This window comes from Cotesia glomerata, linkage group LG3 (genome assembly GCF_020080835.1).
Source record: "Cotesia glomerata isolate CgM1 linkage group LG3, MPM_Cglom_v2.3, whole genome shotgun sequence".
In the NCBI taxonomy this organism is placed as follows: Eukaryota; Metazoa; Arthropoda; class Insecta; order Hymenoptera; family Braconidae; genus Cotesia; species Cotesia glomerata.
The window spans coordinates 23403511-23427621 of NC_058160.1; the positions used below are offsets into that span (position 1 = coordinate 23403511).

The 24111-nt window shown below is 27.4% G+C and overlaps 1 protein-coding gene across 2 annotated transcripts; it reads right to left on the reverse strand.

Annotated features, from left to right (window-relative positions):
• Positions 1-238: 238 nt before the first annotated feature.
• LOC123261090 (aquaporin-like) lies at positions 239-12677 on the reverse strand. 2 transcript variants are annotated; one of them, XM_044722579.1, is made up of 6 exons: positions 12431-12677; positions 11236-11404; positions 4800-4987; positions 1820-1963; positions 1310-1744; positions 239-1216 (listed from the first exon to the last, which is right to left on the reverse strand). In XM_044722579.1, the coding sequence occupies exons 1-6, from the start codon at positions 12482-12484 to the stop codon at positions 1211-1213; spliced, it is 996 nt and encodes a 331-aa protein (XP_044578514.1). In that variant the 5' UTR covers positions 12485-12677; the 3' UTR covers positions 239-1210. The 2 variants fall into 2 exon arrangements, with proteins under 2 accessions (XP_044578514.1, XP_044578515.1); XM_044722580.1 differs by lacking the exon at positions 12431-12677 and adding an exon at positions 11693-11924.
• Between the last annotated feature and the right edge of the window lie 11434 nt (positions 12678-24111).

A 24111-nucleotide genomic window follows, 5' to 3' on the forward strand; every position in this document is an offset into this window, starting at 1 on the left:
ACAAATTGACTTTAAATATAATGAAAGATTGGCAAAACCACGCGTCGTTAGCCATTTAGTGTCAGTTTGTTTCAGTCATTTAAATTTATATATTTTAACAGTTATCAAACTATAAAATATGATAATATCCACACGCTGGCTGTCATTTATTTGTTTTATACTACTCATTATCTTGAGAAATTATTCAAGTAAATCATACTGAAGGTAGGATATATAATGAATGACAAGTTAATCTTAAAAAAAAAAATATTAAATATATATTTAATAATTAATTATTAATTACATTGCTTATAAAATCTTATAACTTTATTACTTAGCAGTCGACCAGCTTATGCTTAAACGATATGTTCATCTTTTTAAATATCTATCGCATCATTTTTTATCTTATAAGTTATAAGTATCAATTATTCTTTAAACAATAACAACATATAATCATAAATTACAGGTACTATTACATTATTAATTAACTTATTAAATTTTATTTCTAACTTTAATAATTGGAATTTAATGATCTTATCGATTATATAAATTAAATATGAAGGAAGGTTCCTTAAAGATTTTATTTAATATTATTTAACTAAAGATAATCTCTGTTTTGCCATAAATAGGATTTTTTTTTAATTTATGATTTTAGTTTATCAATTTCAATCACTATATAATTACATTTTTGGCATGTGATGATTATTATAATTTATACAATTAATCAATTAAAGTGAATTTTAATTACATCTTATCAAAATAAGTCATTTAATATTTAGATAAGAACTTAAGTCATTGAAAGTTAAAATATTTCCTTGACTTTTAAAATAAATTTTGTTTATCAATTTAAGTACCGCTTTCTTAAAATTATAAAAACACAATATTTTCATCCATTAATTTTTTTTTTTCATGTCGACACCAATTTGAGGTAATCGTTTCTTTACAAAAATTTTTTAGATACCTCTCTCGTCAAATACCAACTCCAATCTGACTTGAAATCTAAAGTATTCAATGTAATTTAACAAAAAACAAATAGAGATCAATAATAGTATCATCAATTTTCTTGCAAAAATGCTGAGTACTAATCCTGAAGAATTATTTTTTTTTAAATCTCACTCATATAAAAATACCCTTAATCAGTACTTCTCAAATCTCATCGTAAAAAACAAAATTTTTCAGAGTTTTATCATCACAAATTCCCAATACTGGTACACTCAACCCTTGATTGAGCTCAGATCTAGAAAACAAATAAATAATTAAATTAATATTTTAAAAATTAAAGTCCAAATAAAATATTAAATATTAAAAAACAAATATATTTATAAATTACCTCAGCCTTTTGAGTATTGAGGGATTGACACTCTGGTAAACTGGACTGAGGCAGTGAAAATACTGATCTGTACAAAACAGAAGCGAGCAAAGATCCTCCGATGGGTCCAAACCAGAAGATCCAGTGGTGGTTCCAGTAGTTATTCCAAATCGCAGGAGCGAGTGACCTCGCGGGGTTCAAACTGCATCCGGTGTATGGACCGAGCCCCATACACAGAGCAGCGATCGTCAGTCCGCACTTGATAACTCCGGAATCCGTATTATTGGCATTGCGTTCATCCCACATAGCACAAAGCATGAACATTAGGACTGCCGTCGCGATTATTTCTCCAAGAAGTCCTTGGATCACTGGGATTTTTCCGTGGAGATCGGTAATGCAGAATGTTTCTGCTGGTGACGTTGATGAAGCCAGAAGGAGGTCCGACGGTGTTACAACCTTTTATTTAAATTATTGTTACTATCAGATGAGAAAAAAAAATATTTATATTAAATTTAAAAATGATTAAATTACCTTGAGTAAACCGTAGCCTAATATAGCGCCGAGGCATTGGGCAACGAAATAAACACACGCTCCAGTCAATGATTTTTTTCCCATAACAACTGCGCCTACTGTTACAGCGGGGTTAATATGAGCTCCGCTTATGTGTCCAATAGACTGCAATAATTATTTTACAATTAGTTATTTAGTTATGTCAACTCAAAATAAAATACTAGAAATGATTATCAATATTTTTTAGAATTGGATAGATCATAATATGTATTCATTGTTATATTATTTGGTGATGATTGAGTGTTTAATACACTACTTTATCTATACTAATAAATGGAGAGCCGGTTTTTTTGTCCGGTTATACTGCGAAAACTACTCAATCGATCGGAATAATACTAATACCATAAGATGCAGCGTGTTTTGGAAAAGGTTTTAGTATATGATATGTTGGTGATTACTTATCCGGAACCTATATTTTTTTGATTTATAAATAATGAATTTTTATTGTAACTAAATTTATTCTATTCGATTGTCATTTGTTTAAAATAAATTTTTTTATAGCACTGCGTGTCCTAAATTCGTTTTTAGGACTCGCTCAACTGTTGAGTTAAATAAACAATTATGAAACGAGCAGAGAGGAATTTTTTAGGCCACGGGCTCATATTTACGATCAATCCATAGATTTCTGCTCTAAAAATTTGACTTTCACCGCAAAAAAAAAACAAAAAAATATATTTAAAAACATTCAAAGCCCCGAAAAAATAGAAAATAATAAATAATTAATAATTAAAATTACATCTTTTTGTCAGTTATGATTCAGTCTGAAGTATGCTAAACCCTCAATTAATGATTCTCAAATGTTTTTTATTAACGATTTCGCTCAGTCGTAAACATTATTCTGGTGTGAAATATTTTCTGAACGTTATTTCATTTAACAAAAATCTTATTCCGTAATAAATATGGACAGTGATTACAGTGATTTAGACGATGATTATAATGATTTTTTTCCTGACGAGATAAAAAAAAGGCGAAGGATATAGCTTTAATGCAATTTTTTATGAATAATTTTTTGGAACAATTTTTTTTGTTAAAGAAAATTAAAAAATTATAAAGTGACAGCTAAATTTAATGTTATTTAATTTTATGTATTGATTGTTTCAAAGTGTGAATTTATTTTTTGTTAATTCATACTAATCACTTTGAATTTATTATTTGTTTCTTTTTTTTTAACTTTTTATTTGCTTTTTGGGACTGGGGGGCTCTTCCCCTCCCCGCCGGGGCTCCGCCCCTGGACCCCGATTTTGGGCCCACATATATCGCCGCATTTGTAATAAAAAATAGTATGTGCAACTCGTGCGACGTTGTCGATTATCCACTAAAGCGAATGACCGTACAATATACTATTAGACTATTTTTAAGTAATTATTTATTTTAGCATTCTAAATTTTATTTATTTGGAATGCCCTCCCCCCTCCCCCCAATCGGGGCTTTTTTCTTAGACCCCAATGGAGCTTGTGGTCCTGCTATGCACGATATACTATTTTTGCTTTTCCTTAATTAATTTTTATATTTAAATTTGAATAAAACTGAAGACGAATTTAGGACAGTGGTGCTACAAAATAATATAAGAAAGTTTGGAAAATCCAAAAGTGCACGCCTCATAATCTCATTTTTTACAATAAAATTGATTTAAATAAATGATAAAAAGCAAAATAATAAAAAACAGATAACTCTGCTATGGTTAGTAGCGCCATAACTCTGAGGTGAGGAAAAAAAATACTATAATAAAATGTATAGATAGATATACAATAAAATCCATAGTTATAAATTAGTTTTTTCAAAATAATAATTTAACGACAGTGAATTGAACGCTCATATTAATTAAGAAAATCTGTCGTGTGTTACTTTAGATAATAAAAAAAAAACTATTCCGGTACGATCATTTTTTCGACTAATTTCCCTGCCACATACACCCATCCATACACGGACGTCCAGAAAAGATTATGTTTAATGTTATTATTTACTATGTTAAACAAAAAAATTGTTATTGAAATAAATTTTATGTGCCTGACAAATTATTTGACTTGATATAAGTGTACTCATATTAATCTGTAATTGCGATATAAATAACAAAAAATCAATTTCAGTTTCGAGAAAACTGCTTTTTTTGAAATGTCGAGAGTAGAGCACAACCTCAACGCTTCGCTTATGAGGCGTGCAATACTCGTGGCTTAAATGAGCGATCATTCACAGCGTGTTAGCGCACTCGCTTCGCTCGTGCGCTAACTTCACGCCGTGTCATAATCGCTCATTTAAGCGACTCGTATCTTAATGGACTATAATTATATTGGTTATGTTTGTATACTAGGCAGATTTCTTCACTTACGAGACCTGCAAGTTCTTTAACTAAAACTTTCAATGTTCATTACAAATTTTTTTTTTTCATATCAATTATTATTCATTTTTGTAAGAAAGACACGGGAATGTTATAATGATTGCACATTGAAAGTTACTGTGAATATTAGCTAGAATAATTACATAGATAAAAGGTGCATGCCAATTCAACAGAATTTGGAATCTGTACAAGTCAAAACAATACTCTAATTAAATTTCAAGTCTAGATCTAAAAATGTAATTCTGTAAAGCGCCCAGCAAAGCGGGTGAATAACAGCTAGTATATTATATATTATATTAAGATTTTTTGTATCAATTTTAGATGGTCGCAAGTTTTGACTTTATGGCCAATTAAATAAATAAATAATAATAGAAGAGCTAACACACTTGAAACAAATTAACTTGATTCTTGAAAAAAATTATTGAACCAAAAAAAACATTTTGAAGAGTTTCATTGTCTTGTAATTATTTTGAATTAAGATAAAAAATTCTTGAATTAAGTAAAATTTACTGAAAAAAAAAAAAATTCATCAATTTAAGAATTTTTCTGAAGAATCGAGTTAATTTTTTTCTCAGTGTTAAAGTAGATTATAATTAAGTGATTTACCTGTGCAACAATCATAACTACAATTCCCCAAGCAAATGATACTTGAAGTGAAGAAGGTGGAGTGCCCATACTCCCAACACATCCCATACATCCTAAAAAGACCAGTACAGCCGTTCCAATTAATTCGGCTAAGCCGCATTTAGTTGTTTCCCATGCAGAGCACTCATCTTGGAACAAGCTTTTAAGCCCTGAAACAAATTTTAAATTAATAATTATTATTATAAATATCAAACATTAAATTATTTAATGGACATTATCTTTAATTACAATTATTATGTCAATTCACGTAACCGTTATTTAGAGGCCAACGTAAAATTAACATGTGAAAATGTAAATATCCAAGTGGTTTTATGCAAATTGTTACTAAGAGGCGGCGCCCGCAGACTAAATTGCAATAGCCACACAATTATATTACGTAATTTCATGTTTTCATCTAACGGGTACAATATTATCTAGAAAATTATCATACTTTTACTATATCTATACCTACGTAATTTACATTTTTAGGTTTAAAATATATTTTTCATTTTAAAGTACTTGAACTCCTTTTTCAAAAAAAAAAAAAAAAAAATCCTACAATGTCAAAAATCAAAAGGGAATTCGGTGTAAATTTATTCTCTCTGAATACGGAGTTTTTAAGCTAAAGTGAAATCCAATAAGCTGGAACAAGGTTTATATGGAAAATTATTAACATAAATTCCAAACAATTTATCTCAAGCTCAAGTTTGTAAATATTAATTACATTTTTCATATTTTGATATTACTAAAATTAAATGAATTATAGCAATTTTTGGAATTCCTAAACAAATAAATTAATGTAGAGAATTTATTCAACAATGTTATTTTTAAAAATTAAACAAAATATTGATACATTTTTCTCCAGTATTAAAATTTATTTGTTAGATCAAATTAAGGGAAGCCGTTACATTAGATTTAAAAATTTCTAAAAATAAATTTTATAATTTTTAAACGAATAATAACTGTTCTTTTATATTTATTCAATAAAAATAAATAATTTACTCTGTGGACTTTTTTTTAATTACAATTTATCAGTGCAAGTAAAACTATAAACAACTTCCACTGATAAAAGGATTTCTTAGCATTTAAGAAGATTTTTTTGTATTTAAGAAATCATTTCTTAAAAATCATTTCTTGGCATTTAAAACATATTTCTTAAATACAAAGAAATCTTTTTAAATACTAAGAAATCCTTCTATTAGTGCATAATTGTAAATTGACATGCAATGAAATTAAGGGGGTATTCTAGTCTAGAATTTTGAAAAAAATGAAAAAATTTTTTTTTCATAATTCGATAGTTTAGATATTCAAAAATATCTCCCTGAAAGGAGTTTTCAAAATTCAAATTATTTTCAAAGTTATAGCCTAAATTAAGCATAAATTGTATCTCGTAAAATAAAATTTCATTTAGAGAAATTTCGCGCTTTATGTGTATCTTTTTGATAAATACAATCGAAACTAAACAAGAGATTATTGATATCATTTTAAATTGTCCGTGACCGCGAAAGTAAAAAAATTAAATTTATCAAAAAAAATTAAACATTCATTAGATAAAATTATGAATCAACAAAAATTAGGACAAAACGTAGTCTAAAATTAGACAACCCATTACTCACAAAATAATTTTTTGTAATTTTCCATGTGAACTATCTAGTCGCCATACGATAAAAAAATATTGTTAAAATGACTATACAACGTATCCTTAAATGACGTATTCTTGAAATAACGATCCGGTTTTCTGATTCAAGTTAACGTAACGATCTGTATAGTTGAATGAACTAAATTAAAATGTAACGCCTAAAATAATGATACGGATCGTCATTCTAACGATATTTTTCTCTCCGTGCATAAATAGAATCAAATCTTTTAATTCAACAAACAAATAAACAATTCCTCTCGCACGCGAACAAAAGTAATAATAATGTTTACTTTCACTAATTTTTGGTACAGTTGTTTTCGTCCGTATATTTAGTTATTTTTTTAAGATAAAAGATAGTGCATAGAAAAGTATAATTATTATTTATTATAATAACTCCAGAGTTATTAAACGAGTCATGAAAGCAAGAAGTTATTAAAATTATTAAATTATACGAGGTGAAATTATTTTTCATAAGTAAAATAGATTTATTCAATTCTTTCATTATACTTTTATTTATTCAAAACAAATATGAATAAATAGCAGGTAAATTTGCTAATCAGCAGACGATTCGATTAAATTTCTCTACTTGGCAATCGCTGATTTATTGTCTTGAGTAATCCGCGATCGGTAAGCTAACAACAGCGGCTATAGATTCGTTGTCAGCCGCGGCCAAAGAAGATTTCTCTCTTGATTTATGTGTTTGTATTTTGTTGTCCATATAATCAAATCAACTTAGCTAACACACTATGTTATTACATTAGATATAATACTGGTTGACCCTACATTCGTTGACCTGTCTAAATTTGGAAGATAGACAGATAAATAGATTTATTTATACTAAGACAGCTGGCAAAATGACAAACACGTATAGATTTAACATAATAATTCAATACAAGCAAAAATTATAATTTTTGTTGTTCTACTTTTTTTTCAAAACTATTGTTTTTTTTTTTTAATTTTTTTTTTTTAAATTGAAACCGAAAATACAAAATTTATGAAAAATAAATTAAAAAATTCCCAAATTTACTAATTAAAAAAAGAAAAAAAAAACTACTCTGTTCAACTGTTCTCGATTGATACGCTTTTCAACGAACAACATTTAATTTTTATTTATATAGTATTGGTATAATAATAATAAATAATAATACATATAGATTTTATTATATTATTTATACTCACACTCATAAAATATTATATAACTTGACGCCTATTTCCGCATACTCCTATTGCATAATTTTTTATTGTTACCACACTTAATAACAATCGCCTAATGCAACTAACTATTCAATCGTTTATTAAATATTGTCCCATAATTATTTCATAACAAATAATTGCATTAGTCGACTACCGAGTTTGGCGGTTTAGTCCCTACGGGTTAATAAAATTTCGTAATTCTATTTCCTTGATTTATTATTTCAAATAGTTGTCGAAAGAATAGAAAATAAATTTCAGTGAATAAACTTCTTGATAAATTGCAATCATTTTTTTTTATTGACAAATCATTGACAGTAATACTTTTAACCTAACCAGTGGAATTTTTTATTGTTACAAGCTGTTATATGCCTTATCGATGTTATTGAACACGCTTATCAAAGGTATCATTAAATTTCTGTCTATGGAAAAGTATTTTTTGTTATAATGAAAACACACTTGGTAACACAAAAATTGTTATCGTATTTTTATTTTTTATTTTTTACAGACGTAAATTTTTATTTATAGAATACTATCTTTATATCGAAGTCAATGTTGGGTATTTTTTAAGACTGTCAAATAGTTTTTTTTTTTTGTAATACACCGTTGTCAAATCAGACTTGTAATTTTTTAGATTTCCAGTAAACTATTTATGTAAAATTTGCCAAGGTTAATTGAATGAACACCTATGTGATTATGTGATAAATTTGCGAGCACAAGTATTACAGTAGGTCAAGTTTAACAGGTCGGTCGATGACCTACGGCTCCTTTCGGTGTAAACTACCTGTTTCAAAGCAATTTGCACAAACTTGTTCTTACTCTCTATACTCCGGTACTCTTAAATCTCAAACTGCTCGAAAGATTTTACCCTCTAAAGCGACTGCACAAAAAAAGTGGCAACTTATATTTATTTTTTTATAGAATAAAAAAATTTCCAAACAAAATTAATTCGTGAAAATAATTTTTAAAAACAATTCACAATTGTTAAAAAATAATTACGATAACAATTATGCAACTCGGTATTAACGGATGACGTTATTGATATTAGATAATTGAAATGACATTTATCAAATAGATTGTTTTGTTAAGCCTCACACGTGGGAGATAAAAGAATACTTCCATTCATTTTATTTGAGAAAAAAAATGCAAGTAATTTATATTATATAAATTTTTATCTCTATTTGCAACTGAACAATTACCTTCAAATTTAAAAATAAAAAACAAGTTTGTAACATTATTTCCGGAAAATAAACGCCCATTTTTTTGCAGTAAAATATTTAATAAAAAATATTTCTAGCAATTTAAAGTTATTTATTTTACGGTAATAACAACTATTTTAATAAAAATTCATTACTTTTTTCTGAAAACAATCGCGCATTAGATGAAACTTTCGTTTTTGTAGTGTATTCATGTGTAAAAAGCGGTGTTATATTAGCCAAATTGCTATTATTGCAAGAACAATAAAACGAAATATATATCTTTAGAAAATCAGTTTCAAAAAAATTTTCTATAAACAAACGAATAATGAGGAAAGACAACAATCTACATTGCGGAAGTTTTATTTTATTATTTAGCATATTAGCTTCTTTATATAAATTTCACACTCTTATCTTTACGCTTCATCCATTATCCATTCTTAATTTTTTTTTCTCACGACATTTTTATAATCTTCCAATCTAGTCGTAAAAAGTTAACATGTGTGATAAAAAATGTTACACATATTGATGTTACTCAATTGTTTCAAAACAATGGCTCAAAAAAAGGTAACACCTACTGTGTTATCTATTTTTTTTACGATAGTATTTAATAACACGATTAACTACTGTATTATCGCTTATATCGGATACCAACCTAATCGTATGCAAACATATCTATATAATATTCATATGTGTGTATTTTACAAACGCAGCATCTAGAGCCAATCAATACCAGCAGAAAGTAGTAAACGAATAGTAAGGGTCGTGTATATTTAAAGAAACGGCCATGGCCTTTATACAAAATTCTTTACACTCTAGATGTCACGCGACTTTATATTAAATCAATTCAAATTTATGTGCAAAAGTTATTGTTCTAAAAATAAAACTCGAATTAATTTTGGAGGCTTAAAGGATTATGTTATACAATGCCATTTTTTCAAACTTAATAATTTTTTTCATTTATTTTAAATGCCAAATTTTTGCAAGGAACTTTTATCGATTTTGGAAAAAATCATTTATACCCAAAATTTTTAAAAAATTTATCATAATTTTTTTCAACAAATACATGATGTAAAAAATATTTTTGATAACTAAAAATATAAATTTTTAAAATTTTTAATGCGTGTATGTAAAAAAACGGTAAATAAATAATTATAGATAGTCTAATTAGATAGAATTGGTAATTTAATTATCCGCTATCCTTGAGCGCCAATTATTCAATCTAATCCTCGTTTGATGTTAATAAATGATAACATATTTCTTCTTGATAAACGATAATCGACAATCAGTTTAATTTGATGCTCATCAGATAAGAAAGCAAAAATAAATAAATCTTGACCAGCTTTCTACAACTCGTGGAAACTAGGAGCGATGCCAAAGATACAGTTATTAAGTATTCCGCGTTTGAGTAAACAGTGCGCCAATAGTGATTTATTTATGACCAAAGATTTGAATTCAAAACTCGATTGCTTTCGTTTCGGTTATTACCATACAAAGCAATTTGGATTCATTCACCGTTATTGATCTTATTTATTTTGGCAACAAATCAATTTTTTTATCCATCATTGGCCATAATAAAACGAGTTATTTTTATTTTTAAATTTAAAAAAATTATTTTCTAAAATAAAACAAATTTTGGAATTTTTTATTTTAAATATTTTTCGTAGTAAAAATTTTAAGTTAAAAAATTTATTAAAGTAACTTGAAAAATTTTTCAAAATTCATCGAATAATTTTTGTATTTTAGAAGTTTTAATAGCTTAAAAAAAATATTCTTTGTTTTAGTCACACACAAGTCATTAAACTTGCATATCTAAGAATAAAATTTCATTGTCGAGCATTATTGTTGTTAAATTAATTTTTATATTGCGCAGCAACGAACGAGATAAGTGTTGTGGTTAGAAGAATATTAGTCAGTCGATGTTAAAAATTGTTTTTTAATTAATTATAAATAATTAATTAATTTTTCGTAAAACTTTATAAATTTTAAAGTTTTTAATTATTTAAATAAAAATTTCACCAATGATCTGTTCGATTAAAATAAATTTTTCACGTTTCATATATCGATGGTCTAATTAGCAATTGATCTAACTCTTTATTGTTTAGAGGGTGATTTTTTAACATTTTGATACAGCAATAGTCCAATTATAAATTATTTGAATGATCCAAACCAAAATATGATACCTCTATTAGATATAAATGATATTAAATGGTTTTTTAAAGTGATATTAAATTTTGAATCAATTGTTTTTTCGTACAAATGGAAGATTCTCTAAAACGGAGTTAGACAATTTGCTAATTAGAACGTCGATATTTTTAATTAAAAAAATTTTTCCGTGAATAATTGACTAAAATAAATCATTTTCATAGTAAAAAAAGAAAAATCTACTTACAAGGAGCTTTTTTCTGTGCAGCATTAGTAAATTTGGCCGCAGACGGCAAGCTTATCGTCGTCTTAGACTTTCCGATATTACTATCAGCGGTACCATTTGTCGTCACTATCGATATGTTGCTCGGCTCCATCTCGTTTAAAACAGACTTTTGCACAGCGACCGGTGCTACCTGATCATACAAAATAAGACAAATACAGCATTACATTATCAATTATCATAAATTTATATAATCAACTCAAACAAAAAATCTAACAGTTAATCTCTGAAGCATTGATAAATTTAAAGAATCGTCTAAGCTCTAGGATTTATCAGATAACTATTTTTATTATTCACAACTGTATTATTTATGCTAGGATTAATTAAATTTTTTTTTGAAAACAATCTTTGATTAAACATCGAATGCAATAATTAGATTTAGATACTATAATTATACTATCACAAAATTCGTTCCACTCACCCTCACAAATGGGTTGAAATTTGACAAAAAAATTTAATACTGCAGTTTATAATTATTTTTTACTTATATGTTATGTAAGTAGTGATAACAGATTTACTCTGTATCAGAAACAGTAAAGTCGCGAGAACACGTTTAATAAATAGTAAGTAGTAAGTAGTAATATGTTGTATGTTATCGCGGGCTTATGTGATCGCGTGGTTGAAAGAGACTGAATTGAAGCTTGGTAAGCGCGCGCTCTACTATATATGTAGTAAAGAGGCTCTCACTGTACAACTGTTAACGACCGCGACGTGACATAGCGCGTCTTCATGTAACATTATATCCAGCCTCACTCCCGCTTCGCGTCTTTTCACAAAATATACGCACGAATCGTTAAACTAAACACGATTTTATTATACCCATGTGCTTTCAACAGTAAACAAATTAATTTCACGCGCTTATTGCTCATATCGTACGTTAATATTTACATTTCAGATATATCACAATAGATTTTTATCATATTATTATTATTAAAATAATTACACAAGATCTTGCTAAATATTAAATATTTAGCATTTTTTATCGGTTACACAATACTTCTGAATAAGCAATTACTCAAAATTATATTAACTTAATTGCCGATTTACGAAGTTGATTTACTTGTAATTTGTTGTTTAAATTATCTATTAGAATTTTCAAATACAACTAGAATTATTTATAATATTTGAATTAAAATTTTACTATTTAGCAATCTCTTACCTCGGGTGATATTGAGTTATATATTTCTCCCTCATCATCAATCAGTTTTTCCATTATTACTTTTATTAATTATTATTATATTTGATAAGAATGAGATAACTAATAACTATTTTTGTTTTGTGTTATTGGCACGATTTATCTTTTTTAGTGAGCTTGCTTTTAATTTGTTTGCCGTGGATATTTATAAAATACGTCACAAGACGCGGAACATCCGCGTGAGATGCACTCCAAATCGATTGAGACTAGATGTAGGTCGGTCTAGGTCACGGTAAATCCGAGTCATTACGTAAACTACCGAAATACGACGACTGATTTTTCGTTAACGCGCAGATGTGAGCTTTGTACTATATTAGTCTTTCGGCTGGAGATGGAAAAGCCAAATGCACTTTTTTGCACCGAGATTTTAAATTTTAGAATCAAATTTTCTCAAAAAAAAATAGATTTGTTGTTTCTAAAGGGTTGATTTCACGTTTTTTTTATTTTTTTTTGTCTATGTGAGGTCATACTTGACAAGTATTATCAATCAATACTTGTGTCATCCTGAAAAACATGAGGTTGTGAATTTATTTGTATCGAAGTTTAAATTTCCGCGCGTTACGCATTTTAAAGAGAATGCGATACTGCGGCAAATCGCCCGAATGTCAAAATTTTACACTGAAAAAAAAAAATACTTTTATTAAGAAAATTTTCTTGATACAAGAATTTATGTTCTTGAAAATTTTCAAGAATATATATTCTTAGCTCAAGAAATTGTTAAATTGATTGAAATAATTTTTACTTAATAAAACTATTTAAATAAAACTATTCTTTTGTTTATCTATTATCCAAAGATAAATATTGATGTTCTTCTCTTCAGAAATTAATAATTAATAATAATAGAATATTTTATCGTCAGCGAGTTTCTTGAGCCAAGAAATTGTTAATTGAGTAAAAGTATTTTTTTTTTCTCAGTGTAATCTCTACGCTTTATTTCTTACAATATCTTCGGAAATATTTGCAATGTCTTCGGTCGTATCATAAAATTTTTGAGGACCTTTTCTATGTATTTTTCACTTCTCAACATTTTTTTCTTATAAACTTTCTCGTCAAACCGACGGTTCCGAAATTATACCCCTCAAAACAATGAATTTATTAATTACGATTGTACACTGATAAAAAAATTAACTTGACTCAAGAGCCAAAATCTTGAACCAAGAATACCATTTTAAAGAAAATGATTTTCTTGAGTCAAGAGAATAAATTTTTAAATTAAGAAAAATTAACTTAAATCAAGAATAATTTCTTGACTCAAGAATTTATTCTCTTGACTCAAGAAAATCATTTTCTTCAAAATGGTATTTTTGGTTTAAGATTTTGGTTCTTGAGTCAAGTTAATTTTTTTATCAGTATATGTAGGGGAAGGGGGGGGGGGCAAAATGCGTCCCTAGGGGCAAAATGGGCCCCCTAAAATTTTCAATATCCAAAAATATTTTGGGGCAAAATGGGCCCTCAACATTTTCAACTCTCGAAGTGTTTCGGAGGTATAATGGGCTGATTAGACTTTAAAAACCAAAGAATATTTTTCAGTTAAACGTATTCTAGAATTTTTGAATTATAGAAAAAATTATATAGGTAAAGTACGAACTAGGTCACGAGTTAAATAACAGCATTATTTACTATATTTTTTGTTAAAAAACTATTTATAATACAGAAGCTTCCCTGACTATTTTTGCGATGGTGTGTGTGTGTGTGTGTGTGTGTGTGTGTGTGTGTGTGTGTGTGTGTGTGTGTGTGTGTGTGTGTGTGTGTGTGTGTGTGTGTGTGTGTGTGTGTGTGTGTGTGTGTGTGTGTGTGTGTGTGTGTGTGTGTGTGTGTGTGTGTATGAACGTAAACCTCTCATAACTTTTAAACGGCTCGACCGATTCAAACGGGATTGACAGCAATCGAAAGAGTTTCTTTGCCCCTAGATATTTTATAATATTTAAGGTGATCCGGGTCAATAGATTTTGAGTAATCTCGAAAATAAAATTTTCAGAAAATGTTTTTTTTTTAATAAATTTTAATCTGCTGAATCAATCGTTTTCAAAAACTAATCAGCTTTTAAGCTTAAAAAACTGCGTCGATTGCCGTCAACGCGATCAAAATCGGTCGATTTGTTTGTGAGGTATTGTGAACAAAATATCAGGGAAAAAGTGTTTTTTTTTTCTTACATAACTCCGACATTTATTCCTGGATCGTTTTTAATTCAACGAGATTATTTTTAGAGCTTAAAAAATCACTTCAATCGCCGCCAATAACGTCAAAATCGGTTGAATGGTTCAAGAGATATTTAATTTTAAAAAATTAAAAAAAGTATTTTTTTAACATATCTTTGAAATTTCACGTCCGATTGTTTGGTTAGTGATAAATAATCTTTTTGTTCTAGAAAGACTGCATAGAATGCCTTCAATTTTTTTTAAATCGGTTAATTCATTTGTGAGATATTGTCAAAAAAATTCTAAAAAATTGTTTTTTTTTGTGATACATTTTTATTGGGTTCACCAATCGATTTGAAAAACTGATCGGTTTTTAAGCTTAGAAACTCGCGTTGATCGCCGTTAACGCGACTGAAATTGGTTGATTAGTTTGAGAGATACCGTTGTCGAAATAATTCAAAAAACGCGTTTTTTTTTAAATTACTCCGACATTTTTTACCTGATTTATTATTGCTTTTGGCGCGAAATGTGAAACGATTAGGTATGGAGTTAGCGGGAAGTTGCAGGGATGGCTTTTAGGGTCTATTGTTATCTTAATTTTTTATACTCAATACATAATAAAAAAATTCAAAATATAAAACAAGTAAGAAACATATTGAGTTTTTTGGGGGGCCCGTTTTACCCCACTTTTCTCAATTTTTTAATTTCGATATACACAAAAAAATTAATACCATAAACTCAGTAAAAGGCAAAAAAAAGTAAAACGAGCTGAAAAACTTATATTATAAAAATTTTCTGAAGGTGGCCCATTTTGCCCCACATTTTCAATTTTTCATTTTTAATGAACAGAGCAAATTGAGGTCAAATACTTGGCAAGGGACTAAAAAAAAAAGTAAAACCAGAGAAAAACACTAAGGATATCAACATTTTTCTCTTAAGGGGCCCATTTTGTCCCCCCCCCCTTCCCCTACCGTCTCAAAAAAAAAAATGATCTACTCTTTCACGTTCCTCGACCCAAAAAATACAAAGAGAAATTGATTTTAGCCATGGACATAAAAATGTATTCTCCAACCGAGGGACTATATCAGGTCTAATCGAATATTTGCGTTACAGCGGAGATTTTAACGGCTTCAATCGATCTGCTGTGATAAGGACGAGGTGATTTATTTATCAATGCAAGGCTATATATGGTCTTCAATATTGTATTTTAGAAGTGAAATTTAAATTAATTAATTTCTTTTGAAAAATAATTTTTGTTTAGTTAAGCAATTAAATATTTTGTTTTATTGATAAGAAAAAGAATTAACATTCATGTTTGCTTAAGATGTTTTTTTAGTAAATATTTATTTTAAGAAATGTATACTCAATTGCTATAAACTGGAAATTTGTTTAAAAAAACTTTCTTGAGTAAAAATTGAATTCTTTTCATAAAACTAAAAGTGACAATAAAGTTTATTCATTATAAAAATAAAATCCAAGGTGTAATTAAAGTTGTTACTTTCATTTTAGAATTAAAACAATAATTACACTCTTTTAATTATTATGAATTCATATATTTAAACATTTATAATTTATATATGTATATTTTTAATCTCTTTTTCGCTATGTAAAGAGGAGAAATCTAGTACGGTGCGAAGCATGACTTAGCTTTAATAATAATGACAAAAATCTAGTTTTCACGACTCATCAAATTAATTCTATGACACAAATAATAGATCTACTGATTTACTGTCAGAAGTTAAATTTATCACCCGTTGAATCAAACACTCAGCGTTAAATTAAATTAATCTTGAGTTTTTATAATGTTAAGAGAAAAAAAGAATAACATAACGCACAATTTTCGCATAATACTCTCTAGTACATTTCTTTTGTATGATTAATAGTGTCTTACTTATTTGGACTTTAAATTTGAACTTTTTTAGTCATTTATATTAATATTTTCAAGAATACAAATTTTACATAATAAATTTTGAATAGTAACAACAATAAATTCAAGGAAAGCATAGTCTCCAAAAATAAAATTTCTGAATATACAAACTTGTTACTGGTCAGTAAATATTTAAATATAAAAGATTGTCTTCTACTATATTCTATAGATACGTAAAGTATTTATTTTACTAAAAGAAAATTTGAAACAAAAATAATTTTTTTTTTTTTTATAAATAAACAAGAAATTTTTGTCAAACATGTAACATGCTATTTCATAAAACACATAACCTTAAATTTCTAACCCACAAGAAATACTCACCATATATTTTCTGTCAATTCGAAAATTTTATATTTATACTTCGTGAAACTTTATTTATGGTGGAATTTTATTTATAATTGATTTCTAATCTATTTAAACTTGGTAGATAATAATGAATCAAAGCTTTTTTTTGTAAACAAACCAATACAAATAGATACTAGTTGGGTTAAAGGTTATCTTTCCCCTATAATTATATTTATATACATACAACTGCTATACCCACTCGATCCAAACAATATATCACGTTACCAATTCCGAAAGTGGGTATCTCAAATACCCTTTTGTTTAACAGAGTCAAAAAGGCGTATAAAAAAAATTTATTTTTCCAATTAACTTGAATATGTGTATTTAATTTATAAACATGTAAAAAATGGTTGAAAAAATTTTTTGAGGTACGCATTTTTGGCTTTAAGAAAAAAAAATCTTATAGCCAAAAGAATAGAATATTTTTGTTTCATTTTTAATTTTTGCTTTAGAAATTGAAAGGTTTGAACTTTTGGCTATGAAAATTGAAAAATTTTTCGAATTCGAAAAATTATTGAGCTCAGTTAGATTTTTTAAATAAAGTTTTTTTTTTAATTTTGACTTTTTGTGTCCCAAAAGTTGTTTGTTTTTCTAATTTTCAATTTTAATCCCCAGAAGTTCAAAACGTAAAATTTACAAAGCAAAAATTTAGAAAATAAAAATAAAAATTTTTTCATAAATGCTTTTCAGGCTTTAAGAATGTTTTTTCTTAAACATCTCAAAAAAATTTTACTTTTCATGTTTTCAGTAAATATTTACATTTTTGAGGCCTTCAAAAATTATTTCGATAAAATTCAATGACATATACGTATGAATGTAACAAGCTACAAATATTTAACGATTAACTTTTAAGGACTCGAAACGGTAGGACAATTAATTATATTTATAAGCCAAGAATTTTTAATTGGCTGTTAATTAGATGATTCTTATATAAACAAACAAATAAAAAAATAATTGTTTACAAGGAAACAAGTGTTCTTATCAAACTATCACGTATTATGAAGATCCAGTGATCACAGCATGATCAGATAACAATCAATCAGAATTATCTTCAATTAAAAAAAGATTACTCCTTTAATGATGATAATAATTGTGTATTCTAATCTCGGTCATTATCAACAAGATAAAATAATTTAAAAAACCCCCAAGTAAGTTTCCATGCATTTGCATGGAAAAATAACTGAAACTGATCGATAACGAAATCTAAAAGGATTAATGTTCAAGTATCAAATAATCCATCTATCGCATTCGCGCACCTACACAGCCGTCACATAAATCATATTATAAAAATAGTATTATTAGAAGACTGTAAATTGTAGATATGTAGCGACGCCTTAATAAGAAAATTACTGTAATACGCGTTAGAGCATGTGATGTCTAGAAAGCGAACATAGATCTATCTTTATCTTTGCATAAGTACTTGATTGTTTAATTTGTTTATTCACTTAACATATAAATTTGAATGCTTTTTTTTCTGATGTGACATTTCATTTTCGGTCGATAATTTGTTATGAAAAATTTTTTAAACAGCTGATTATTCTGAAAGTAAATATTGAAATGAAATAATTAGTATTCTCGAATGTCTCCGATTGAACAAAAAGACCTCGAGTTTGAGGAACTGATAAAAATACTCACATCCGCGTCCAATGGGAATTAATGAATGCAATAAAGTGATAGATGAACAATGATGTGAATAGTGATAAACTGATGCCCATGTCCCCGAAAGTAATAAAGTAATAAAAGAATAAAGGAAAAGGAATAGGCGATGAGAGCAGAGTCAATGGATCCAAGTACGATGCTACTGAATAGAACATTACATGACACATTGAAGTTTGCGTTAAAGTAGATGCCTGACATTCTGAGCATGAGTTACAGGATATGATCACAAATTAATGCTTGTCGTACTTTACTCTTTAATATTCTCTCTGTATTTAATGATATATTAATACTTAAATACTCTCTATATAATTTTCTTGTCTGTCCATTATTATTTATTTATAAACACTCTCAATTTATAAACCGTGTATGGGATCATTGAATGATTTTATAATTGTCGGTAGAACTTGAAAGAAAAAATTTCCGGTATTTATTTTTGAAGTTATAAATTTTTTGAATGGTATTAAAAAATTTAGAGTATCAAGTTCATAGGTTGTAAAGTATAAATAAATGATACAATGAAAGGAGCGGAAGGAATGGATGGATTAATGTAACAAAGTTATTCGTTGATTGATAATTATATGATGAGCTAATAGAAATTATTATAATCATAGGATAATTATTAAATCGTTAAATTTTTACATAATTCTTTCTACTTCAGTTATCATAATATATCCGCGTTCTATTTCTTTTTAGTCAAGTGACATAATTCTTAAGAAATAAACAATTTTAATGACTATTTGTTGGGGAAAAAAAAAAAAAAAAACGATTAATAACAATTATATCCTGAGAAAAAAAATGATTTTGAAGGAAGATCTTGATTTATATTTTTATTCACTGATAGAAGGATTTGTTTAAAGTTAAAAATATTTGTTAATATTTAACAAATCATTTATTAGAGACCACTTTTTAGTATTAAACAAATATTTCTTAGTATTTAATAAATGAATATCAGATTTATTAAATACAACCAAATCATTTTAAATACTAAGAAATATTTGTTTAATACTAAAAAGTGGTCTCTAATAAATGATTTGTTAATTATTAACAAATATTTTTTAATACAAATAAATCCTGCTATGACTGTTCAATCAGAATATTTTTTTTAAGACTTGATTTTTTTCAAATAAAACTAATAACTTTCAATATTCATTCATAAAATAAATATTTCTGTGTACACACAAATTACGCAGAATTTTATCAAATTTTTTTTATTATCTTCTACGCTTCTATTTATGTGTCTAATACAATTAAATCTCATTAAATAAAAATATTTTTTTTTAACACACTAATGTTTTAATAAAACCCACGGCAATAAAAAATAAATCAAGACTATTTATTCGCTCTGAGTGAAGCCATGGTAGGGGAAATGAAATCGACTGAAGCGTTCGCAGTGGTTACTTTCGGAGTTACGGGGGGCTATTATTCCTAAAATTGTAAGTAAGTACACGTGGAAGTATTTATTTTGTTTTAATTTTAATAAATTAAAAAAAAATGAGACACCAGAGTTGTTGTGTCTTAAAAAATACCAGCAGAAATATTTACTGCAATCTTTTTTATTTTTTATCATTATACGTACTTGTTGTTGATTTGTTTAACTAAAAAACAAAACTGCAATTATTACACTGATAAAAGGATTTATTAACTATTAATAATTTAATTTATTTGAAGACAATTATTTAATTTATTAAACTTTAATAAATATTTTTTAACATTCAATAAATATTTATTTGGTAGGAAAGTACATTTATTAATAGTTAATAACTATTTATTAATAGTTAACGAATATTTATTAACAGTTAATAAATATTTTGTTGAGTGAATTTGTTTTGCTTGTAATATCATATGATATGAAGATTTCTTATAAACAAAAATCATTTTTATAAATTATTTGTATTAATTATATTACATTATAATAACGTTTATTGTAAAATACCGAATTCTATCATAGCTCATAATTATCTTTTGTATTTATAAATATTAAAAAGGTTAATTTATTTAGTGAATTGAATTATTATCATGTATTCCAGATATAGGATTATAAAAAGTGTCAAAAAAAAATGCTATTTTTGCTTTTGATTTTAAATAAATATTTGCTAACAGTTAAAAAATATTCATTAACAAACAAATCCTTCTATCGGTGTATAAAATTGTCACATATTTTTTATAACTTTTTTTTTTACAATTATTTATAAAATTTATTTATTTTTATGTTTCTTGCTATTGACATACGTATAAAAACATACTCTGACAGCCTCCCGTAGTTCATATTTTGACTGGCGCTGCAGTCACACTCATAGCGAATATAAACATATTTACTTATATTAATCATGATTAAATATTTGACGGTCTATTTATAGGCTTATTTATCACCAATTATTATACATGTCATATATCTCATGTCTATAATAACAATAGTAAATAATAAATTACAGTTGAGTATGTACACAAGTCAAAATTTAATTACGCTTGTTGACTTTCTCAGGAAAATAAAATGAAATAAAATAAAAATAATTCATTAAAGAAAGAGCAAGTGATATTTACTCAATGCTCAGTCAGAAATGATTGTCTCAGGACAACAATTTGGTCATGGTCGATTTAATAAAATACTTAAAAAACTCAAATCGATAATTGATTATTTATGCGAATGCTAGAGATTGTTGTTTGCTTAAAAAATTATCATTTAATTGTCTCTGATATTATTTTTCTGTCTGTTTATGTTGAGGCAGATTTTTTCACTATCACTATAAGCCAGCAGCCTTATATTCATGATTATAATTGAGTAATTCAATCTGTAAACTTGTTACTGAACAAACAAAAAGGTTAAATTAATCTACTGCAGTTGAAAACACAGTGTTTTTGTTTTCCAATGAATTTTTAGAAAATATTTATCTTTTTCAACTAAAACAACATCTACATCGACAAGTTCAATTCTCAACATCAATCATATGACGCAAACTCAATAAAAACATAACAATAAGCGCCAGCTTAGCCGCAATACATTAAATGACGTCAAAATTTGAATCATTTATAATTTAATTCGGCTCGATTTTTTTATTATATAAATTTACCATCCGATTTATACTTAACACAAGCAATCATGTTATTTTTTTTTCTAATTTTTAGTATGTCTAAAAAGTAGAATTCATACATAACACACTGCCCATTAAATTAAAAGAAACAAATTTTAATGCTTGGTCATTTTTTATTCCATGTATAAGCTAACATTAAGTATTTGATCAATTCTTGACATTCACAAATATTGATATTGTAAAATCAATATTATATTGAACTGATACTTTGTGATAAAAATACATTGAAAAAAATGAGGAAAACGATTGACCCTGAAGGCCATCCCTGCAACTTCCCACTAATTCCATACCTAGGTGCTTAAAATTGCACTTATGACGTTTTTGAGCTCTTCGAGCTCAAAAATACAATTTATGTGTTATTTTGAGCTTTCTGAACTCAAATAGATAGCTATTCTATGCCTTTGAGCTCTTTGAGCTTAAAAGTCTGATAGAAGTTTCGTAGAACACTATTTTTTTTAATTTTCAAACCGCAATAACTTTGGAATGAATGAACTGATTTTCACATGGTTGGCGGCATTCGACGCATTTTTTCAAGCCTCACAAAGAATTTTCAAGTTTATATTGATCGAACAAGGAATTTCGGAGTGATTCCGAAAAAACAGTTTTTTGGTTTTCTTTCGTTCACGATATCTCTTGAATGAGTCAACCGATTTTGACCGGCTTGGCGGCGATCGACGTAGTTTTTTTATGCTAAAAGCTGATTAGTTTTTGGAATCGATCGGTAGAGCCGTTTAAAAAGTATTAAAAAAAAAAAACTACACTTGAAAAATTTTTTTTCTTAGTTTTTTTAAGATTCCTCAAAATCTTTCGGTCTGAATCAGTCCAAATTATATTCAAAATCTAATTTTGGCCAAGCTCTTTCGAATGGCGTCAACTGCGATGAAATTGGTCAAACCGTTCAAAAGTTATAAGCGGTTAACATACTCTATCACACACACATACAGGCATAGTGATAACATCGTGGGAAGTCAGGGAAGCTTCCTGTGACCTTAAAACGCCGAGAACTGATGAAAACTCGATTTTTGCCAAGCGGGGTAAAACCAAAAACTTCCCAATTTTCGAAAATCTTCGATTTTCTTAGCGGGAAGTTAAAAACTTGAATCAGGAATAATTTGTCAGTTCAAAAATTTTTCTATTTTAAACTAATTTCAAAATTAAATTAAATTAAAATTTCTGCCCACCAAAAAAATTACTACTTAATAAAAATTCTCCAATTTGGTTAAATATTGTTGAATTATATAAATAATCAAAATCAAAACTATTTTTTCAAATCGATCTAATCATTATTTACAGAGTTAAAGTAGTTGGAAAATCACAATCTTCTTCTTATATTCATTTGAATAGGCTACGTACGTGTGTTTATAAACAATTAAACAGAAGACCACGAACTTGGCACGCAAGACGACCTCCTGCCGACTTTGAATGAGACAATATGAATACAAGCGTGCACGCAAAACAATTATATATATTTTTATTATCATATGAGTAGAGCAATAGTATATAAGTAGGAAAGTAAAACAACACTCAGTTTATCATGTTAAGTATCATATTTCTAATTGAATTAGACTTGAATTTTTAAACAAGGCGAAATTTAACTTAATAAAAATTGATTTCAGTCGGAAAGGTCAAAACTTGTTCGTCAAAGTCACCCTAAAATTTAAATAAAGACGAACTAATTCAGCTTAAATCAAGATTTATTTCTGATTATAGTTGTTATAATAATTTCATTTGAGTGAAAGTTTACTAATTTGCCAGCTATTGAGCTTTTACATGTTTATTCGCGTAAATAAATAAACCAGGACATTAATGAGCATTAAAAGTAAATTTACGTTTATTTAATGAACGGTAAAATTTATTGCTGTTAGTTAAATTAGCGGAATAAATTAATAAATAATAAATAAAATAACTGCAAATGAGGAAATGAACTTGATCTCTCATCCGAAATGTCAAATAGCGTTCTATTATGTCGAAGTACAGAGCAGTTGCAAGCCGTTGTAGGAAAAAAAAATGTTTATTAGATGCTAAATATATCAGAAGACTCAGAATTGAATAGCAAAGCAATTGCAATATGCTGTTAATAATTCGCATTCCAATATAGAGACAAATTTTTTTAGAACAATAATTCAAATCGATGTAGCGCGTAACCCGATGTAGAATTCATTGACGTTGTAATTGAGAGCATTTAGGGTTTTACGATTTCGAGTATAGATATATATTGTGGTGTGGTTATAAATATATGACCAGTAGAAATCACGAGTGTGTTTAAATGAATTTTATTTATTCACTTACTATACGAATTTACAAATGATATGACCCGTTTAGAGTACGTTGATCGAACTCTGTAAGTAAATTCGTCGCTCGGGTCACAGCCTTGATTTTTTTTTCTGCTGCTTTTATATTAAAGGTTCGGATTGCATCAGCTAACTATTTTAAGTAATTTAATTTCATTTAACTACTTTATTTTTATGCTCATTCATTTATTAACAT

Coding starts and splice junctions, on each gene's coding strand:
- LOC123261090 (XM_044722579.1), bottom strand. CDS start 12,484: ATGGAAAAACTGATTGATGATGAGGGAGAAATATATAACTCAATATCA. Junction 4,988..11,235: donor TGCACAGAAAAAAGCTCCTT/GTAAGTAGATTT, acceptor AATTTGTTTCAG/GGCTTAAAAGCTTGTTCCAA. Junction 1,964..4,799: donor TAGTTATGATTGTTGCACAG/GTAAATCACTTA, acceptor TAATTATTGCAG/TCTATTGGACACATAAGCGG.